At 42.6% G+C, this 19,233-nt stretch overlaps 1 protein-coding gene across 1 annotated transcript in view; it reads right to left on the bottom strand.

Annotated features, from left to right (window-relative positions):
* LOC124592030 (molybdenum cofactor biosynthesis protein 1-like) overlaps window positions 1-17,900 on the bottom strand; it is a 49,288-nt gene extending 31,388 nt beyond the window's left edge. Inside the window, exons 1-2 of the mRNA XM_047131789.1 lie at window positions 17,691-17,900; window positions 8,318-8,463 (exon numbers count right to left, since the gene is read on the bottom strand). Of these exons, the coding sequence (XP_046987745.1) occupies window positions 8,318-8,463; window positions 17,691-17,900 (356 nt within the window). The remainder of the gene's footprint in view (window positions 1-8,317; window positions 8,464-17,690) is intronic.
* Window positions 17,901-19,233: the final 1,333 nt, after the last annotated feature.

Genomic DNA, 19,233 nt, shown 5'->3' with positions numbered 1-19,233 from the left:
ATGCAATGTTACTAATGGCGCCTTGCTAGGTCGTAGCCATTGACTTAGCTGAAGGCTATTCTAACTATCGGCTCAGCTAATGAGCAATGCTTCGTCCATGTAGTCGCTAGCAAAGTCGTCCGTACAACTGGGGTGAGTGCTAGTCCGTATCTCGAGACCTGCCTTGTGGTGGCGCTCGGTCTGCAATCACACAGTGGCGACACGCGGGTCCGACATGTACTAATGGACCCTGGCCAATTTAAAGCTACCACCTAGCAAGTGTGGTGTCTGGCGGTGACACCACATTCCTCCCCTGCAAATCGGCGAATGGTCGTGTTATAAGGCTTCCGCCCGCCGTGGGGAGAACCCCATGTTGACGTATGCGATGAGGTGGGGAGCCTAACAACAGGCGAGGCTGTGCCACCCGCACGCGGCCATTCGGTCCAAGGGGAGCTAGGAAACACCTGAAAACCTAGTCCAGGGTGCACGTCAACATGCGGTGTATGTGCCCGTAAAGAGACAGGAGGGGCCGAAGGGTCGACCTCCATTGCGTCGGGGTACCCGACGCGCGAAGACGCCATGTGGTCCAGAGCGGGCAAGAGTTCCATGGCGGAGGACAGCTGGTCACGGGAAGCGATCGGCGGTGTGTGACCCAGGGAGGCGCTTGGTGGCTGCAGCGAAGCGTCCACTGCGGGCGGCAGCAGCTGGACAGGCGGCGGCGGTGGAGGCGGCAGCGGCGCGTCGCCATGGGGCAAAATGGAAGGCATCGTTGGTAACACCTGGGGATGAGGCGAGCCAGTAGATGGGTCCCCAGGGCGCTGACCGGATGGCACCGTCGCTGAAAGCAGACGGGGAGCGGCAGAACCCGTGCGACGACAGAGGCGCAGCTGATTGAGATGCCGACGCACCTCACCAGAGGCCCCCAAAACCAAATACATCACGCGGCCGAGGCAGCAAAGAATGTGCACTGCGAGCCAACGCCGTGAACCTCGATAGTTGCGATAAAATACAACGTCGCCTGGAGCAAAAGCAGAAGTCTGCCGCTGCACAGGAACCTGATGCGGCGGGTGCAGCAAAGACATCAAGGTTCGATGAGGACGACTGTGGAGCAACTCAGCTGGCGAGCGACCATCTCGGGGCTGAGAGCGATACAAAGACAAAAAGAGCAACAACGCGTCCTCCCGAGAATGCGACTCTTTCAACTTCAACATCTGTGACTTGAAAGTCCGGACCAATCGTTCAGCGGCACCGTTTGACTGAGGCGAAAACGGCGCGGATGTCAGATGTTGAATACCATTGGCCTGGCAGAATGACTGAAATTCTGCGGACATGAATTGTGGGCCATTGTCGGAAACAATAGTCTGCGGAAGACCTTCAATGCAAAAGATGCAGACAACGCTTGGATGGTGGCAGTTGATGTCGTGGAAGACATCCGGACAACAAAAGGAAAATTACTGAAGGCATCTACCAGAACAAACCACCGAGCATACCAGAATGGACCAGCAAAATCGATGTGCAAGCGTTGCCAAGGGGAAGTGGCTTTTGGCCATGCAAAGACTTTCCGCGGCAGTGCGGATTGTTCTTTGGCACACGCCATGCAAGAAGAACACATATTCGTAATCGCAGCATCGATTCCGAACCAAGTACAGTGCTGACGAGGAAGTTGTTTCGTTTGCACTATACCCCAATGTCCTTGGTGAAGTAGCCGTAAAACAGAGGACTGTAACGAACGTGGGACCACGATTCTGGACTGATCATTATCAGAACGCAACAACAAAACACCGCGTCGAACAAAAAGTCTCTCCTTGTGAGCAAAAAATCAGCAAACCAACGGATCCTCGATCCGAGACTTTGAGAAAGGCCATTGCGTAGCAACAAAATGCAAAACGGTAGCAAGGACCGGGTCAGCAGCTGTGGCTGTAGCTACACGACGAAAATCAATCGGAAACGAGTCGACCACGTCATCGGTTTCCGAATCAATGAACATGCAAGCAAGTTCAGAAGAATCGAATGCTTTATCCTCAGCAACAGGCAAACGGGACAACGCATCGGCGTTTCCGTGCTTAGCAGTGGACCGATACAAGATATCGTAGCGGTACTGCGAGAGGAAAATAGACCAGCGAATGAATTTCTGCGCTGTACGCGGAGGTACAGGCTTGTTCGGATGAAAAACCGACATCAAAGGTTTGTGGTGTGTGATGATGGTAAAGTGACGACCATACAAGAAATCATGGAACTTAGTAACACCAAACACGAGAGCCAAAGCTTCTTTCTCTATCTGTGAATAATTTCTTTGCGCAGACGAGAGCAATTTGGATGCAAAGGCAATAGGGCGATCATGCGACCCATCTTTGTGCGCAAGCACAGCACCGATCTCGAAATCCGATGCATCTACCATCAACAAAAGGGGTTTCTGGGGATTGAATGGCGTAAGGCAAGTATTAGAAAGCAACGCCGATCTCAACTGGCGAAAGGCGCGTTCGCATTCCGTCGTCCAGACGAACGGAACACCCTTACGGCGTAAGCTATGAATCGTAGCTGAAATGGAAGAGGCATTGCGCAGAAAGCGATGATAATAGTTAATTTTACCCAACACACTCTGTAGCTGCTTCAAATTCTGCGGCGAAGGCAAGTCTTGTATGGCACGGAGGTGCTCTGGACTCGGATGTATGCCTTGGGCATTGATGACATGTCCCAGGTATGGTAAGTCACGAGCAAAAAACACACATTTGTCCTTCCGCAAGCGAAGACCATTTTGTCGCAATACCTGAAATAATGTTCGTAGGTGTGCTAAATGCTCGTCTGCTGTCTTTCCGGAGATCACAATATCGTCCAGATAGTTCGCAGCAGTTGGGACTGATGCACAAACAGTTTGTAAATATTGCTGAAACAATGCAGGGGCGGATGCACACCCGAATGGCAGTCTTTTGAATCGGTACAAACCAAGATGCGTGTTAACCACCAAGACGCGCTGGGATTCTTCGTCCACTGGTATTTGGAAGTACGCATCTGTGACGTCCAACTTTGAAAAATATTTACCCGGGCACAGTTTGTCAAAAAGATCTTCCAGGCGGGGTAATGGAAAAGTTGCAAACACTAGTTGTGGATTCACAGTGGCCTTGAAGTCCACACAAAGTCTCAGTTTTCCGGAAGGTTTGGGCAAAATTACTAATGGTGAGGCCCAGAGAGAAGCCTGCACACGTTCAATTACACCTTGTGATTCTAAATCGTGTAATGTTCTTGCAACCTCATCACGCAATGCGTGAGGAACATTGCACGCTCTGAAAAATTTCGGTTGCCCGTTGACTTTCAGTTCCAAATGTGCTTCATAGTTTTTAGCGCAACCTAAGCCCGGCGCAAAAATGTCTGCAAATTCTTCACACAGACGAGAAACACTGTCTGAAGGCACAGTCTGATTCACTGATAGGACCTGATTTACTATAGACATGTTAAACAACTGAAATAAATCGAAACCAAACAAGTTCACTGCAGTAGAAGAACGAAGAACGTAAAATGAGACAAGTTTTGTTTGTCCCTTGTATGTTGCAAGAAGGCTGCACTGTCCTAACACAGGGGATATTCTGACCTGAATAACTATTTAACTCAACATTTGCGGCACGCAACGGAGGTTTGCCCAGTTGTTTGTACGTGTCGTGATTGAGCAACGAAACTGCAGCTCCGGTATTGAGCTGGAATGGTATGACCATTCCATTAAAATCCAAATCTACGAAAAGTTTATTGTCCTGCTGACGACAAGAGCAACTGTCTCGTGCAATTTGAACTGATACAGGTACAGCATCACTTGCTAATTGACGTGATTTCCGGCGACATTGACGCACGCTTTGTGTGGGACGAACACTGTCACTGTTTGAGAAAGTGGCACTGGACAGGGTGGAATTCACTACATGAATGTCCATGGGCGAAGGTCCATGAGCCTGAGTGTCCTTGGTTCGATTCCGGCGCGAAGCAAAAGGCCTGGAATGGTTGTGATTGTCTGATCTGAGCTTTTTCTGGCAAACACTTTGAACATGTCCTTTCTTATTACAGAAAAAGCAAATAGCTTGGCGTGACGGGCGATTTTCACGCGAATGTCTAGTAGCACACCGTGGGCATGATTTTACTGCAGTTGTATGCTGTCGCGGCACACCTGGTTTAGAGCGTAGTGGCAGCTGCGTGGACGTGCGCGAGGGCAGTTTACCGGGCCGTGCAGCGCGCCCGGCGGGCTGGTTAATGTTACACACGGCTGGCGAAGTTGCAAATGATTCCTGAGCAAAGTGAAGTGTGTCTTGTCTATCTAATATGTCTATCACTTGCTGAAGGGAGGGATTAACTAGTTTCAAAATCTGTTCCCATATACGAACATCAGAAACGTTCTGTGCAATTGCATCACGGACCATTGTATCTGAATAAGGGAGTCCACATTCACACTCAAAAGCACAATCCCTTGTAAGGCCTTGCAATGTTGCAACCCACTCATTATTAGTTTGACCGGCCGTACGTTTTGTACGAAAGAACGTATACCTTTTTGCAACTACATTAACTGTTTCCTTGAAATAGGCATCTAAAGCAGACAAAAGTTCTTCGTAGGACAGAGTTGCTACGTCGCATTGGGGAAATAATTTCACTATCACACGGTACGTTTGCTGCCGCTCGTTACCTTGAATTCTGTAGGCGGCGAGATGAAATCCAAACTGGCGTGACCACTCCGTCCATGTTTCCTTAGCTGGGTCAAACGGCCTAAAAGGCGGTGCAACTGCGAGTTGTGGCTGCGGTAGTAGTAGAGCGGTGGCTGCCGCATCGTTGTGCAGTTCACGTTGACCCTGGACAAGCCGTCCAAGGGCATCCAATAACGCCTGCGTCTGCTGATTCTGCAAGTGATAAAATTCGGACAGTACATCTGGCGAAGCCATGACACAAGTAAATGTAAGCAATTTGAAAGAACAAGACCCTTTCCATTGACTTGTCGCCAAAAATTGTTGTGTCTAGACAAGACAGCCTAGACACAATGAGAGGAAGCCGAAAGGCACGCGCTAAGTTAAAAAAGGAGGGCGTGAGGTCTGAAACAGGATACGTAATGATTGCTTGTGTGTTGTGCCTGGTGCAACTTTGTTTTCTTTATGGTAAATAGTGATCTATCTTTCCCTGCACACACACAGAGAAAAAAAACTGCCAAGTCCAGCAGCTAGGGGCAAGCTGCTGGAGTTGGCAGTCATATGTGTGTGACATGTGCTTGCCTGTGTGTATGAATGTGTGTGTTTCTCTGTATCTCTTTTGCTGATGAAGGCTGTGGCCGAAAGCTTTGTGTAAGTGCCTTTTTAATTGTGCCTGTCTACAATGTAACATGTCTCCTTTACAGTAAGCAGCAATCTATGTTTTCCTATATTTTTCATTTACACAGATGTAATTAACAAATCAGAGTCTATTTATTCCAGAGAAGTGACAGTTTGTTCATGACAGTTCAGCACAAATCTGATTTTTTATATACAGCAAGGCTACCTATAAATTATTCTGTGTGCCAGTGTTCATGCTGACTATAGGGATTCACACTGATCATGTGTAATTTGACACCTGGTCCTGTAAAGTTACTTCTGCTCAACGTGAAAAATTCTCCAATTCACATTTTGTAATTAACCTTAACATATCAAATAATGCACCCTTCGATATAACTGCTTATTGTCCACTTCCCATCACTCTATTCCCAATGTCAACCCAGCTGACCTCTACTTCTAATCCAAAAACCATGGTTGACTCAATGTTTGCTATTGCAAGCTATTGCTATTGCAACACAAAAGTGCCAGAGGCACCAGTAATGATATACAATTAAAAATACTAGAAAGTAAGGCACACCGGTTAGTACATGCTAAGACAAACACTACAAGTGTCTAAGACACTGCGCTCTCACACAACAAGTACGAGGTCTGAATACATTCCAGTTATGATACACCAAACTGTTTCATTCACAGTGGCTATATACATACTCTCTCCCCAATAAACAGAATAGTTATAACTCAATTGTTCACAAGTGTATATTATGACTCTTGCCACAGCCACGCAGTCAGTATGCCACAGGCGTGCCATAGAAAGCGATCAGGTTCAATTCCTTGTAGAGCCGGGAAATTCTGCTCGGTGGACAGACTGGAATAGGGTACACTCTGCTTGTAGTTCCAGCTGAGGAGATACTCAAGTGAGAAGTAGTGTCTTCAACTTCTGGAAGTTGATAACAGCCTGGAGAGTTGTATACTGACCCCCTAACTCTCCATAGATTTATAGTAGAGGACATCTCTCGAAGAGCATTGCGTGGTCTTCTGGGCCCAATGCAGAGTTCCATTATCTATGTATATTGTATATCACCACTTGTACACACTCATCAGCACAGTATCATATTGTCTCTTCACGTGGCAAATTTTTATTCCCTTGTTTCCAGATCAAGACTTTTCCTCTTCCTCTTCTTTTTTTTTTTTTTTTTTTTTTTTTTTTTTTTTTTTTTTTTTTTTTTTTTTTTTTTTTTTTTTTTTTTACTTGTACCACACATATTCCACACGGTTTATGCTCACTCCTTCAATGATACTTCCCATCCTCCTCTAGTGTGCGAGTTGTCCCTGCTTTCCTGCGTGTTTCTTGGTTTAAACACCCTTGTTTCAAAAGAGAGTGACAGCTTAGATACAATCTTGTCAACATTTTGTAATTTTATTTAGCAATTATTGTTTGAGCCTTATAGGCGAATGTCACAAGATATTGTCAACCACTGGATTCACTAGATTGGAATGGGGTTCATGGTAACTTATCAATTCATTTTTTAAGTTGCTGTTATCTTTTTCATCCTATCTTGGACTAGCTTTTCCATACTCCCACTCTATTTTACGTAGCCAAACAGTTATCTGCCCTTGCAAACTTGCTCCTTTACTACCAAGTTAACTAATACTGGGCAGCCTAACAGAAGTTCCAATATCCAGTCTTTCACCACAATTCACCTACACACACTTTTCACTCATTGATTTTCTTTTTTCAATGTCATAAATATTTTGCTTTCACAGACTGCTGTGCTTTGAACATAAAATTGTAGGAACATCTGCCTCACATGTCACTTTTTTTTTTTTTTTTTTTTATTAAAGAATATGTTCCTTGCTTATTCCTATTTGCTTCTGATACATTTCCATTCTCACTTTTATTTTCTTTTGATCCATTTCTTTTTTCTTTGATAGACAAGTCAAACAACAATGGCAATATGTTGCAGCCCCCTGTGTTTCACCCTACTTACTACGAACTTACTTTTCTTAGCTTCCAATTTTATTAGTCATTTGGTTTTTAAGATACTTAAATTAATTGTTTGACCCTGTATTTTTATATCTTATTTTACCTTCGGTTGATAAAGGATTTCTGGTATGCTCACAAAGAGAGAGCTGATTTTCCCACCCCTCACCCCCCTTACCTTGTCCGGAAACAAACTTTTCGCCAAGTATCTTGCAGTTTTTTTCCTATTATTAATCTCTTAGTCTAGTCATCAAGTTAAAAGTGTCAGTTGTTGGTCCCATTGTCTAATAATTTGTACATTTATACACATGAAGTTCCAATTTTTATTTGGAACATATAGACTCTGATAATCATGAATCACAGTTCAAATGGCTCTGGGCACTATGGGACTTAACATTTGAGCCAAGGCAGGATTCAAACCTGCGACCGTAGCAGTCGCGCAGTTCTGGACTGAAGCGCCTAGAACCGCTCGGCAACGGTGGCTGGCGAATCATAGTTACCATCACACAGACAGAAATACTGTGTTAACTTTAATACAACATAGGGACATAGCTAAAAATGTCTTTACATAATTTCCAGTTCTGATTACTTTCCTTTAATTTAATCTAACAAATAGGTTAGTGTAACATGATGTTGACAGAGGCAAATTATATATACTCACAAATTATTTAGCTAGAGGTATCTGGTTTGTATGTCTGGGAGGGAGGAGGGTGCAAGCTGAAAACTTCAAGAAAAGATTACTCATTTCATACCTGCTGGATTTAACTGCAGTTTATCTCTTCCATATACCAACCACATACCTAATGTGCATGGCAAACAGTTTGAAAGTATTATTCTATACTCAGCATTTGGAACTATCAGTTCCTTCATGAGAGAGGAAAGAGGGATAAGTTTCTGAAGGTCTGAAAGGTCACTCGGACTCCACAACTAATGTGAGGACAAGAGGAACAAATGTGTCTATAAGAAGTTTTGGAATTTCACCTCCTGAAGGTAAAATACTGATCAGTCTGTCAGTCTTCTAGTAATTTTATGGTTTCCTCACATGAATTTTCACTTGGACATGATTATTCTATGTTTCATCACTCACCTGAGAGATATCTCTGAATTCCCAAAGAGACACACCTTCAAATTGCCATCAGCTGTTATCGGTAAACGGTTGCACGTGCCACAGAAGTGTTCACTCATTGAGGTAATAAATCCCACACGTCCCTTGAAGCCCGGGACATGGTATGCCTGCAAAAAGAAATTGTAAGAAAATAGGTACTGCTGTTGTGAAAATACTATAAATGTGTTGCTCACCAAGTGGAGGAAGGAGAAAATGTGCATTAAGGGGAGTTTGAACGGCCTATCCTGACAATGTTACATTTAGTGACTTAACTTCCCCGTACTTCAGGAACAACTGTAGCCATTGACAAGAAACTTTTACAGGACATTAAACTATATGTTCTGAGTCTTACAATAATTGCATTTCAGCCACTGCTTTTGGAAATACAATTTTTTAATTACACAGTTAAAATTTTGTGTACCTTTTTGTATGTTATTCTAAATAATTTTATTTATACATAACATTATGTTTTTCTTTTAGTTCAGAAGACTCAGGATACATATGTCATTACTCCCTGATAATTTGAATTCGCTACTTGCCGTAGTTTCTGAGATTTAGGGAAAAATGCAAGAGAAAATGTAAATTTTCAGGAAGAGTTTTTAAAGTTTCAATAGACTGTAACTCAATATATGCTTAACATTTTATTTTTAGTCACTCAGAAGCACCCTGCACCATACTGTATATCATCCTCTTGATCTTTTTTAAGTTTTTTTTTGTTTTCTTCTTTCTGGACTCCGTAGTGGCCAACTGTGCTGCATACTCTGCTTTACCAGTGCAAACCTTGTCCATCCCTTCAAATTCTCTGATGCAGTTTGCTCCAGAATTAATTCCCATATGTTGTAGCACTTTCACGCTACCAATGTTGCCATCATTAAAAGCAATAACAGCATGACTGACCCCCACTTTAGTGTCTTCATTACAAGAAAAACATTTTTTGGTCTACATCTACATCTACATCCATACTCCTCAAGCCACCTGATGGTGTAGGCTACCTTGAGTACCTCTATTGGTTCTCCCTTCTATTCCAGTCTCGTATTGTTCGTGGAAAGAAGGATTGTCGGTATGCCTCTGTGCGGGCTCTAATCTCTCTCATTTTATCCTCATGGTCTCTTCGTGAGATATACGTAGGAGGGAGAAATATACTGCTTGACTCCTCAGTGAAGGTATGTTCTCGAAACTTCAACAAAAGCCCATACAGAGCTACTGAGCGTCTCTCCCGCAGAGTCTTCCACTGGAGTTTATCTAACATCTCCGTAATGCTTTCATGATTACTAAATGATCCTATAACGAAGCATGCTGCTCTCTGTTGGATCTTCTCTATCTCTTCTATCAACCCTATCTGGTACAGATCCCACACTGCTGAGCAGTATTCAAACATTGGGGGAACAAGTGTACTGTAACCTAATTCCTTTGTTTTTGGATTGCATTTCCTTAGGATTCTTCCAATGAATCTCAGTCTGGCATCTGATTTACCGATGATCAACTTTATATGATCATTCCATTTTAAATCACTCCTAATGCATACTCCCAGATAATTTATGGAATTAACTGCTTCCAATTGCTGACCTGCTATATTGTAGCTAAATGATATGGGATCTTTCTTTCTATGTATTCGCAGCACATTACACTTGTCTACATTGAGATTCAATTGCCATTCCCTGCACCATGCATCAATTCGCTGCAGATCATCCTGCATTTCAGTGCAATTTTCCATTGTTGCAACCTCTCGATATACCACAGCATCATCCGCAAAAAGCCTCAGTGAACTTCTGATGTCATTCACAAGGTCATTTATGTGTATTGTGAATAGCAACGGTCCTACGACACTCCCCTGCAGCACACCTGAAATCACTCTTACTTCGGAAGACTTCTCTCCATTGAGAATGACAGGCTGCGTTCTGTTATCTAGCAACTCTTCAATCCAATCACATAATTGGTCTGATAGCCCATATGCTCTCACTTTGTTCATTAAATGATTGCGGGGAACTGTATCGAACACCTTGCGGAAGTCAAGAAACACAGCATCTACCTGGGAACCCGTGTCTATGGCCCTCTGAGTTTCGTGGACGAATAGTGCGAGCTGGGTTTCACACGATCGTCTTTTTCGAAACCCATGCTGATTCCTACAGAGTAGATTTCTAGTTTACAGAAAAATCATAATACTCGAACATAATACATGTTCTAAAATTCTACAACTGATCGACATTAGAGATATAGGTCTATAGTTCTGCACATCTGTTCGACGTCCCTTCTTGAAAACAGGGATGACCTGTGCCCTTTTCCAATTGTTTGGAACGCTACGCTCTTGTAGAGACCTACGGTACACTGCTGCAAGAAGGGGGGTAAGTTCCTTCGCGTACTCTGTGTAAAATTGAACTGGTATCCCATCAGGTCAGCGGCCTTCCCTCTTTTGAGTGATTTTAATTGTTTCTCTATCCCTCTGTCATCTATTTCAATATCTACCATTTTGTCATCTGTGCGACAATCTAGAGAAGGAACTACAGTGCAATCTTCCTCTGTGAAACAGCTTTGGAAAAAGACATTTAGTATTTCGGCCTTCAGTCCATCAGCCTCTGTTTCAGTACCTTTTTGGTCACAGAGTGTCTGGACATTTTGTTTTGATCCACCTACCGCTTTGACATAAGAGCAAAATTTCTTAGGATTTTCTGCCAAGTCAGTACATAGAACTTTACTTTCGAATTCATTTAACGCCTCTCGCATGGCCCTCCTCACATTACATTTCACTTCACGTAATTTTTGTTTGTCTGCAAGGTGTTGGCTACGTTTATGTTTGCTGTGAAGTTCCCTTTGCTTCCACAGCAGTTTTCTAACTCGGTTGTTGTACCACGCTGGCTCTTTTCCATCTCTTACGATCTTGCTTGGCACATACTCATCTAACGCATATTGTACGATGGTTTTGAACTTTGTCCACTGATCCTCAACACTATCTGTACTTAAAACAAAACTTTTGTGTTGAGGCGTTAGGTACTCTGATATCTGATTTTTGTCACTTTTGCTAACCAGAAAAATCTTCGTACCTTTTTTTAATATTTCTATTTACGGCTGAAATCATTGCTGCAGTAACCGCTTTATGATCGCTGATTCCCTGTTCTGCGTTAATTGTTTCAAATAGTTCGGGTCTGTTTGTCACTAGAAGGTCTAATACGTTATCGCCACGAGTCAGTTCTCTGTTTAACTGCTCAAGGTAGTTTTCAGATAAAGCTCTTAAAAAATTTCACTGGATTCTTTGTCCCTGCCACCCATTATGAAAGTTTGAGTCTCCCAGTCTATATCCGGCAAATTAAAATCTCCACCCAGAACTATAACTTGGTGGGCAAATCTACTCGAAATATTTTCCAAATTATCCTTCAGGTGCTCAGCCACAACAGCTGCTGAGCCAGGGGGCCTATAGAGACATCCAATTACCATGTCTGAGCCTGCTTTAACCGTGACCTTCACCCAAATTATTTCACATTTCGGATCTCCATCAATTTCCTTCGATACTATTGCACTTCTTATCGCATTAAACATGCCTCCCCCTTCACTGTCCAGCCTGTCTCTGCGGTATACATTCCAATCTGAGTATAGAATTTCATTACTGTTTACATCTGGTTTCAGCCTACTTTCTGTCCCTAGTACTATGTGGGCATTGTGACCATTTATTAATGAGAGCAGTTCTGGGACCTTTCTATAGACGCTCCTGCAGTTTACTATTAGCACATTAATATTGTTATTCCCTGCTGCATTTTGTCTACTCCTACCTTGCCGCATCTCAGGAGGTGTCTTGTCGGGCCTAGGGAGGGAGTTCTCTAACTTAAAAAACCCACATGTGCACTCCACACATACTCCGCTACCCTTGTAGCCGCTTCCTGCATGTAGTGCACGCGTGACCTATTCAGGGGGACCCTACATTTCTGCACCCGATAGCGGAGGTCGAGAAATTTGCACCCCAGATCTCCGCAGAATCGTCTGAGCCCCTGGTTTAAGCCTTCCACTCGGCTCCAAACCAGAGGACCACTATCAGTTCTGGGAACGATACAACAAGTAGCTAGCTCAGATTCCACCCCGCGAGGCGTTCCGCCTACACCAACTCCGCTAACTGCCTGTACGAACTGAGGATGACCTCTGAACCCATACGGCAGGAGTCATTGGTGCCGACATGAGCAACAGTTTGCAGTCGGGTGCACCCAGTGCTCTCTATCACTGCCAGCACGGCCTCCTCCACATCTCAGATGAGACCCCCGGCAAGCAGACAGAGTGAACACTGACCTTCTTCCCCGACCTTTCCGCTATTTCCCTAAGGGGCTCCATCACCCGCCTAACGTTGGAGCTCCCAATAACTAATATACCCCTCCCCCCATGTGCCTGCTCGGACCTGAGTGGCCACATGTCCACTCACAGGCAGAACGGGCGATGCCACACGGCCAGCCTCCACACTGACCCTCCGCCTCATGCACCGCGAATGCCGCTGAACCCGCCACTCCCCTTGGGAAGAGGGTGGCCCAACCGTGCCCGGTAGCCGCAAAGATGTCTTGACAGCAGGGTCAGTGGGTGAAGCATGTAATGTAACACCTGGGGTGTACCATGCAACGCACCAGACTCCCCACTGCCGCTACACTCTGAGGCAGCAGCCTGAAGATGGCTAACCGCGGCTTCAACACATTCAGCTGTTTGCGAACAGTGGCCAGCTCCTCCTGTGTTCGTACACAGCAGTCACACATCCTATCCATCATAAGAAATCAATTTACTGTAGAGAGTTAATCAACTTATAACTAGACTGCTAATTCACTAAAGGCGGCTGATAGTTGACTAAACTGTGGTTACTAGACACTTCCTGTAGAAAACAATGAAAATAGCACTACCTGTCTCTGGACTGTATTGAAAACAAACACTAGCACTACTGGCACTATGGCTGACTAAACGGACTCTCTCTGACTGTATTCAAAACAAACACGAAATCTATGGAACACTATTACTAGCACCCGACAATTAAAGCTTCCTAAAAGCAAAAACACACGGAAAAGGAAGTGACAAGTAAGAAAAATAGAGTTAATACTTCAATTAGCATAGCTCGCTGCACAGCAGACGTGACGCAGATGGCAGTTACAACGACACTGACACAATAAGATTATTGAACGACTCACTGGGATTTTGAGTCTGACAATGCAGACACTTCCTCAATAATTCAGGATTGCCAGGTCTCTGTAAACAGGTTTTATGATATCCACAACTGCTGCTGGGATAGAATGTTTATGGCTGTATGACCTGTTTGAGTACTGGGCATTGCGGTAATTGCACCATGAACCAGATCTAGGAGGGCAAAGATGGTGTACTGGTTTATCATCAGCTGACAGTCTCTGGAAGAAGGTAGCCCATACTGCCTGCTTCATTTTCAACAAATCCTCAGTATTATTTCTAATGGCAATCTCATAATACTGTTGTAGTTCATCAATCATGTTGTCTGTCAGCCTGCTTCTTATGGTCTTACCAGCTGAAAGTTTCTTGTCTCTCAAACTTTGTTTCAACTTCCTCAATCTGGTATCCATCCTCTTCTGGACATGAGCAACACATTCCAGTTCTGTGATAAGCTTCTCACCATAAGGCTGAGTGGCTACTACACTGTTATATGCATTTGAGTCTGCATAACCTAAGAACTTAGTGTAACACACTCCCCTTTAGTTTACAGATCGATTATAAATTTCAACAGCTGCACAGGCCTCCGTACGACTAGTTGTCCTTCATAATTTCTGTCACAGATATGCCCTTCTTCATTCCCTGATTTATACTTATAACAATGTTTGGTTAAAATCTGGAAATCTATTAGCTTTCCAGTATCAACACTGGTCACTGTAGCAACAGAATTCTTAGAACTGCAGCTGCGCTTCTACCAAGTGCCCCAAAAGCTACTGATATGACAATCATACCATCGATTATTTCAGCAGCTTCATTTGTAGCACCCTTAATTGACTCACATGCAGTGGATTTCACAGCAGCTCCAATAAATCCTGCATACTTGTCCATTTTACAAAGTGGGCGTGGCATATACATCACGACACACATTGTTTCTGCTGCAGTGTGTCCTTTGCCAATAGCTCTCAATCCATAAAACCACCTAACATTTATGTCAAAATAATTATCTTTACACTTATCAGAATTCCAAAATGAATGAGTGTATTTACAAATGGCAGAATTAATGGTAAGTTTCCTGGCTAGTCCATTTGATACCTCAATGTCTTCATGTAAACTAACTGGCCCTCCACATACATACAGCACACACATTCACATAACACCCCTGTTAGGATGTGTAAATGTATCAGAATATAACCTAACCTACCGTTTACATGAGTTTTGTTTTGAGATAACTGTGTTATCACTATGTTTTATTTTAATCTTCGAAGCACTAATGGGTGTTTCGCTAGATACTCATGAGTTTGCCAGTATTTCATTGTCTGCAACTTCACACACCACATGCTGAACACAATGTTTCTCTTTATTCAAAAATTTATTACCATGAAACCCACATTTCTTAAAAACACTTCATTTTGGAGTCATACTTTTTGAGAGATTTACCAGTCTATTCATCACTTCTCCTTGGAAAAACGTTAGCACTTTGATATACAAAGCATGTTTATACTATGAAAAGATACGATACTATTTTTGACAGTGCTACCAATGCAAACACATAATTTAACCTTTATAACACAGCAATCCACAGCTTTCTACAGGGTAGTCCATTGATAGTGACCGGGCCAAATATCTCACGAAATAAGCATGAAATGAAAAAACTACAAAGAACGAAATTCGTCTAGCTTGAAGGGAGAAACCAGATGGCGCTATGGTTGGCCTGCTAAATGGCACTGCCATAGGTCAAACTCATATCAACTGCATTTTTTAAAAAATAGGAGCCCCCATTTTTTATTAAATATTCATGTACTACGTAAAGAAATGTGAATGTTTTAGCTGGACCACTTTTTCACTTTGGGATAGATGAAGCTGTAATAGTCAAAAATGGTTCAAATGGCTCTGAGCACTATGGGACTTAACTTCTGAGGTCATCAGTCCCCTAGAACTTAAAACTACTTAAACCCAACTAACCTAAGGACATTACACACATCCATGCCCAAGGCAGGATTCGAACCTGCGACCGTAGCGGTCGTGCGTTTCCAGACTGTAGCGCCTAGCACCGCTCGGCCACTTTGGCCAGCTGCTGTAATAGTCACAAACATATAAGTATGTAGTATCACATAACTTTCCGCCAGTGCGGACGGTATTTGCTTCGTGATACATTACCCGTGTTAAAATGGACCATTTACCAATTGCGGAAAAGGTCGGTATCGTGTTGATGTATGGCTATTGTGATCAAAATGCCCAAGGGGCGTGTGCTATGTATGCTGCTCGGTATCCTGGACAACATCATTGAAGTGTCGGGACCATTCGCCGGATAGTTACATTATTTAAGGAAACAGGAAGTGTCCAGTCACATGTGAAACATCAACCATGACCTGCAACAAATGATGATGCCCTAGTAGGTGTTTCAGCTGCTGGGGCAGCTAATCCACACATCAGTAGCAGACAAATTGCGCGAGAATTGGGAATCTCAAAAACGTCGGTGTTGAGAATGCTACATCAACATTGATTGCTCCCGTACCATATTTCAATGCACCAGGAATTGCATGCCAATGACTTTGAATGTCATGAACAGTTCTGCCACTGGGCACAAGAGAAATTACGAGACGATGAAAGATTTTTTGCATGTGTTCTATTTAGCGATGAAGCATCATTCACCAACAGCGGTAACCTAAACCGCCATAATATGCACTATTGGACAACGGAAAATCTACGATGGCAGCGACAAGTGGAACAGCAGCGACCTTGGCAAGTTAATGTATGGTGTGGCATTAAGGGAGGAAGGTTAATTGGCCCCCATTTTATCCATGGCAATCTAAATGGTGCAATGTATGCTGATTTCCTGCGTAATGTTCTACCAATGTTACTACAAGATGTTTCACTGCATGACAGAATGGCGATGTACTTCCAACATGATGGATGTCCGGCACATAGTTTGCGTGCGGTTGAAGCAGTATTGAATAGCACATTTAATGACAGGTGGATTGGTCATCAAAGCACCATACCATGGCCCGCACGTTCACCGGATCTGACGTCCCCGGATTTCTTTCTGTGGGGAAAGTTGAAGGATATTTGCTATCGTGATCCACCGACAATGCCTGACAACATGCGTCAGTACATTATCAATGCATGTGCGAACATTACGGAAGGCAAACTACTCAGTGTTGAGAGGAATGTCATTACATGTATTGCCAAAGGCATTGAGGTTGACAGACATCATTTTGATCATTTATTGCATTAATGTGGTATTCACAGGTAATCACGCCGTAACAGCATGCGTTCTCAGAAATGATAAGTTCACAAAGGTACATGTATCACATTGGAACAACCGAAATAAAATGTTCAAATGTACCTAGGTTCTGTATTTTAATTTAAAAAACCTACCTGTTACCAACTGTTCGTCTAAAATTATGAGACATATGTTTGTGACTATTACAGTGCCATCTATCACAAACTGAAAAAAGTGGTCCAACTAAAACATTCATATTTCTTTATGTATTACACGAATATGTAATAAAAAATGGGGTTCCTATTTTAAAAAACACAGTTGATATCAGTTTGAGCTATGGCAGCGCCTTATAGCAGGCCAACCATTGCGCCAGCTGGTTTCCCCCTTCGAGCTAGACAAATTTCGTTCTTTGTAGTTTTTTCGTTTGACACTTATTTCGTGAGATATTTGGCCCGGTCACGATCAATGGACTACCCTGTATATAAAAAATTACCGATTTTATTAGGTCTTGAAGTAATGCATGTAAAAATTTTAACATTTTCAACTGGTGTAGATTATATTTTAGAAAATAAAATAAAATACTTCTCACGCAAGTTTATAAGTAATATACATATCATTTTATTTGGAAAATGGCAAATTTTATAATCAGCTAAAAACCCGAAAAAGTGAAAAAGAATGTTTTCCCCTTCTAACTTCCCTTAAAGTTATGGAAATGTGTAAGCTTTCGGAGCCAGTGGCTTCTTCTTCTGGCAGAAACAATAAGGGGAAGGAAAAGGGAAGAAAGAAAAGGATTGTCAAGGTTTAGGAAATGGGGAGAGTTGCAGAAAAGCTGCAGAGAAACCCAGGCCAGGACAGACTTACTGAATGGGATGAGAAATATGTAACTAAACCAGTCCATCTCTCATACCACCAGCAGATGTGAAGTATTCTTGTGATTGGTAGTAAGTCATAAACATTAAATTATTTTCAATGTATGTTCATACGTAATACTGCACGTACCTTTGAGGTATCATTGGGCCCATTGGGAAGAGGATCAAAATTAGGCCACAGCTTTCTAATTATTTGGAGCATTTCACAAAATGAGACCATCTTCCCATCATTCCATTTGTTGCCGCTGAAAGGCATGTACTCGATAAATCTTACATCAACATTTTTCTCTTTTGTTAACTCCACAAAACTGCACACTTCATTTTCATTAAAACCTCGCATTACAACACAATTTATCTGTGGAAGAAAGACACCATTAAAAACTTGGTATCAGATAAAGCATGGTTTAAACAGAGTTTGAAAGACTTTTTGATAGATAACTCATCCTACTCTATAGATGAATATCTTAACAGTGGCTGTTAGGCCAGCTTAAATAAGAATGTCTGTTAGATTTCAGTTCTGAGAGCACTTTGCCATAACAGTCAAGATTATGTACTTTTTGTTTGATAAATTTATTAATAGTGCATAACGATGTTTCAGTCTGACAGCGTATCAATTCTGAAAATATTAGCTGTTCCAGTTTGTATTGTATTCACCTAGTTTGACAATCTCCTGACAAATGATCAGGGTATTCAAATGTTTTATATTTTTTATGTTATACTTTCTGGCATGTTACTCACCCATGAGAATCGTCTCATGTTTTGGGTCTTGGAACAAAAGCTGAATCTAATCTAATCTAACCTACAAAATAATGGTTCTACAAGTCTGTTGTTATATTTGTATACCTCACTGATTCTGTTAAATTAATCTTTTTCTCTCTTTTTAGAGAATGTCTGAATTTATCTTAGCATGCCAAGCTGTTAACCTTCTTAACAATTTATGAAAATTAAACTACATACATCTCCAATCTTTTTCCCCACTCCAACACACACATCTTTTGCTGAAGGTATTATTTTAACTATTGCATGAAACTGTGCTGCCATTTGTGAAACAAAGTTGAAAGTGTTCTCAAGATAAAAGGTCTTCACAAAAGGAGCATTTAGTATCTGTGCAGGTGGTAATACTGACAGCCATCATATAAACAAGCCCAAATGGTAGAACATCCTGCTTTACACATACACGCAATGGCAGAAAAAAGGAAAAGAGCACACCTTTCATTCAAGCATTGAATATATAAACTGATGAGACAAAACACTATGACCTCCTGTTTGATAATGTGTTTGTCCACTGTTGGAACACAATACAGCAGTGATTTTGTGTGGGACAAGTTCAACAAATTTCAGGTATGTTCCCAGCATTATGTGAGGTATGTTCCCAGCATTATGCAGCACCGCATGTCTAAGCACAGGTCATGTAATTCCCATAAATTGCAGATCAGTGGTTTCTGGGTGCAGAACTGGTATCTGATAGCATTGCAGATGTATTCCATCAGATTCAGAAGGGGTGAATTTGATTCTGGCCTCGTGACACTGAAAGTCATATTGTTGAAACATGTCACCTTCATTAGGGACAGGGTGCGGACAGTGCACAATAATGTTCACACAGAACAAAGCTGTTATGGAGCCTTCAGTTACTACCACAGGACCCATAGAAGACCAGGTGAATGTCCTCCATA

Source organism: Schistocerca americana, unplaced genomic scaffold (assembly GCF_021461395.2).
Source record: "Schistocerca americana isolate TAMUIC-IGC-003095 unplaced genomic scaffold, iqSchAmer2.1 HiC_scaffold_89, whole genome shotgun sequence".
NCBI classification, from domain to species: Eukaryota; Metazoa; Arthropoda; class Insecta; order Orthoptera; family Acrididae; genus Schistocerca; species Schistocerca americana.
This window is presented reverse-complemented; position numbering and strand designations above follow the sequence as displayed.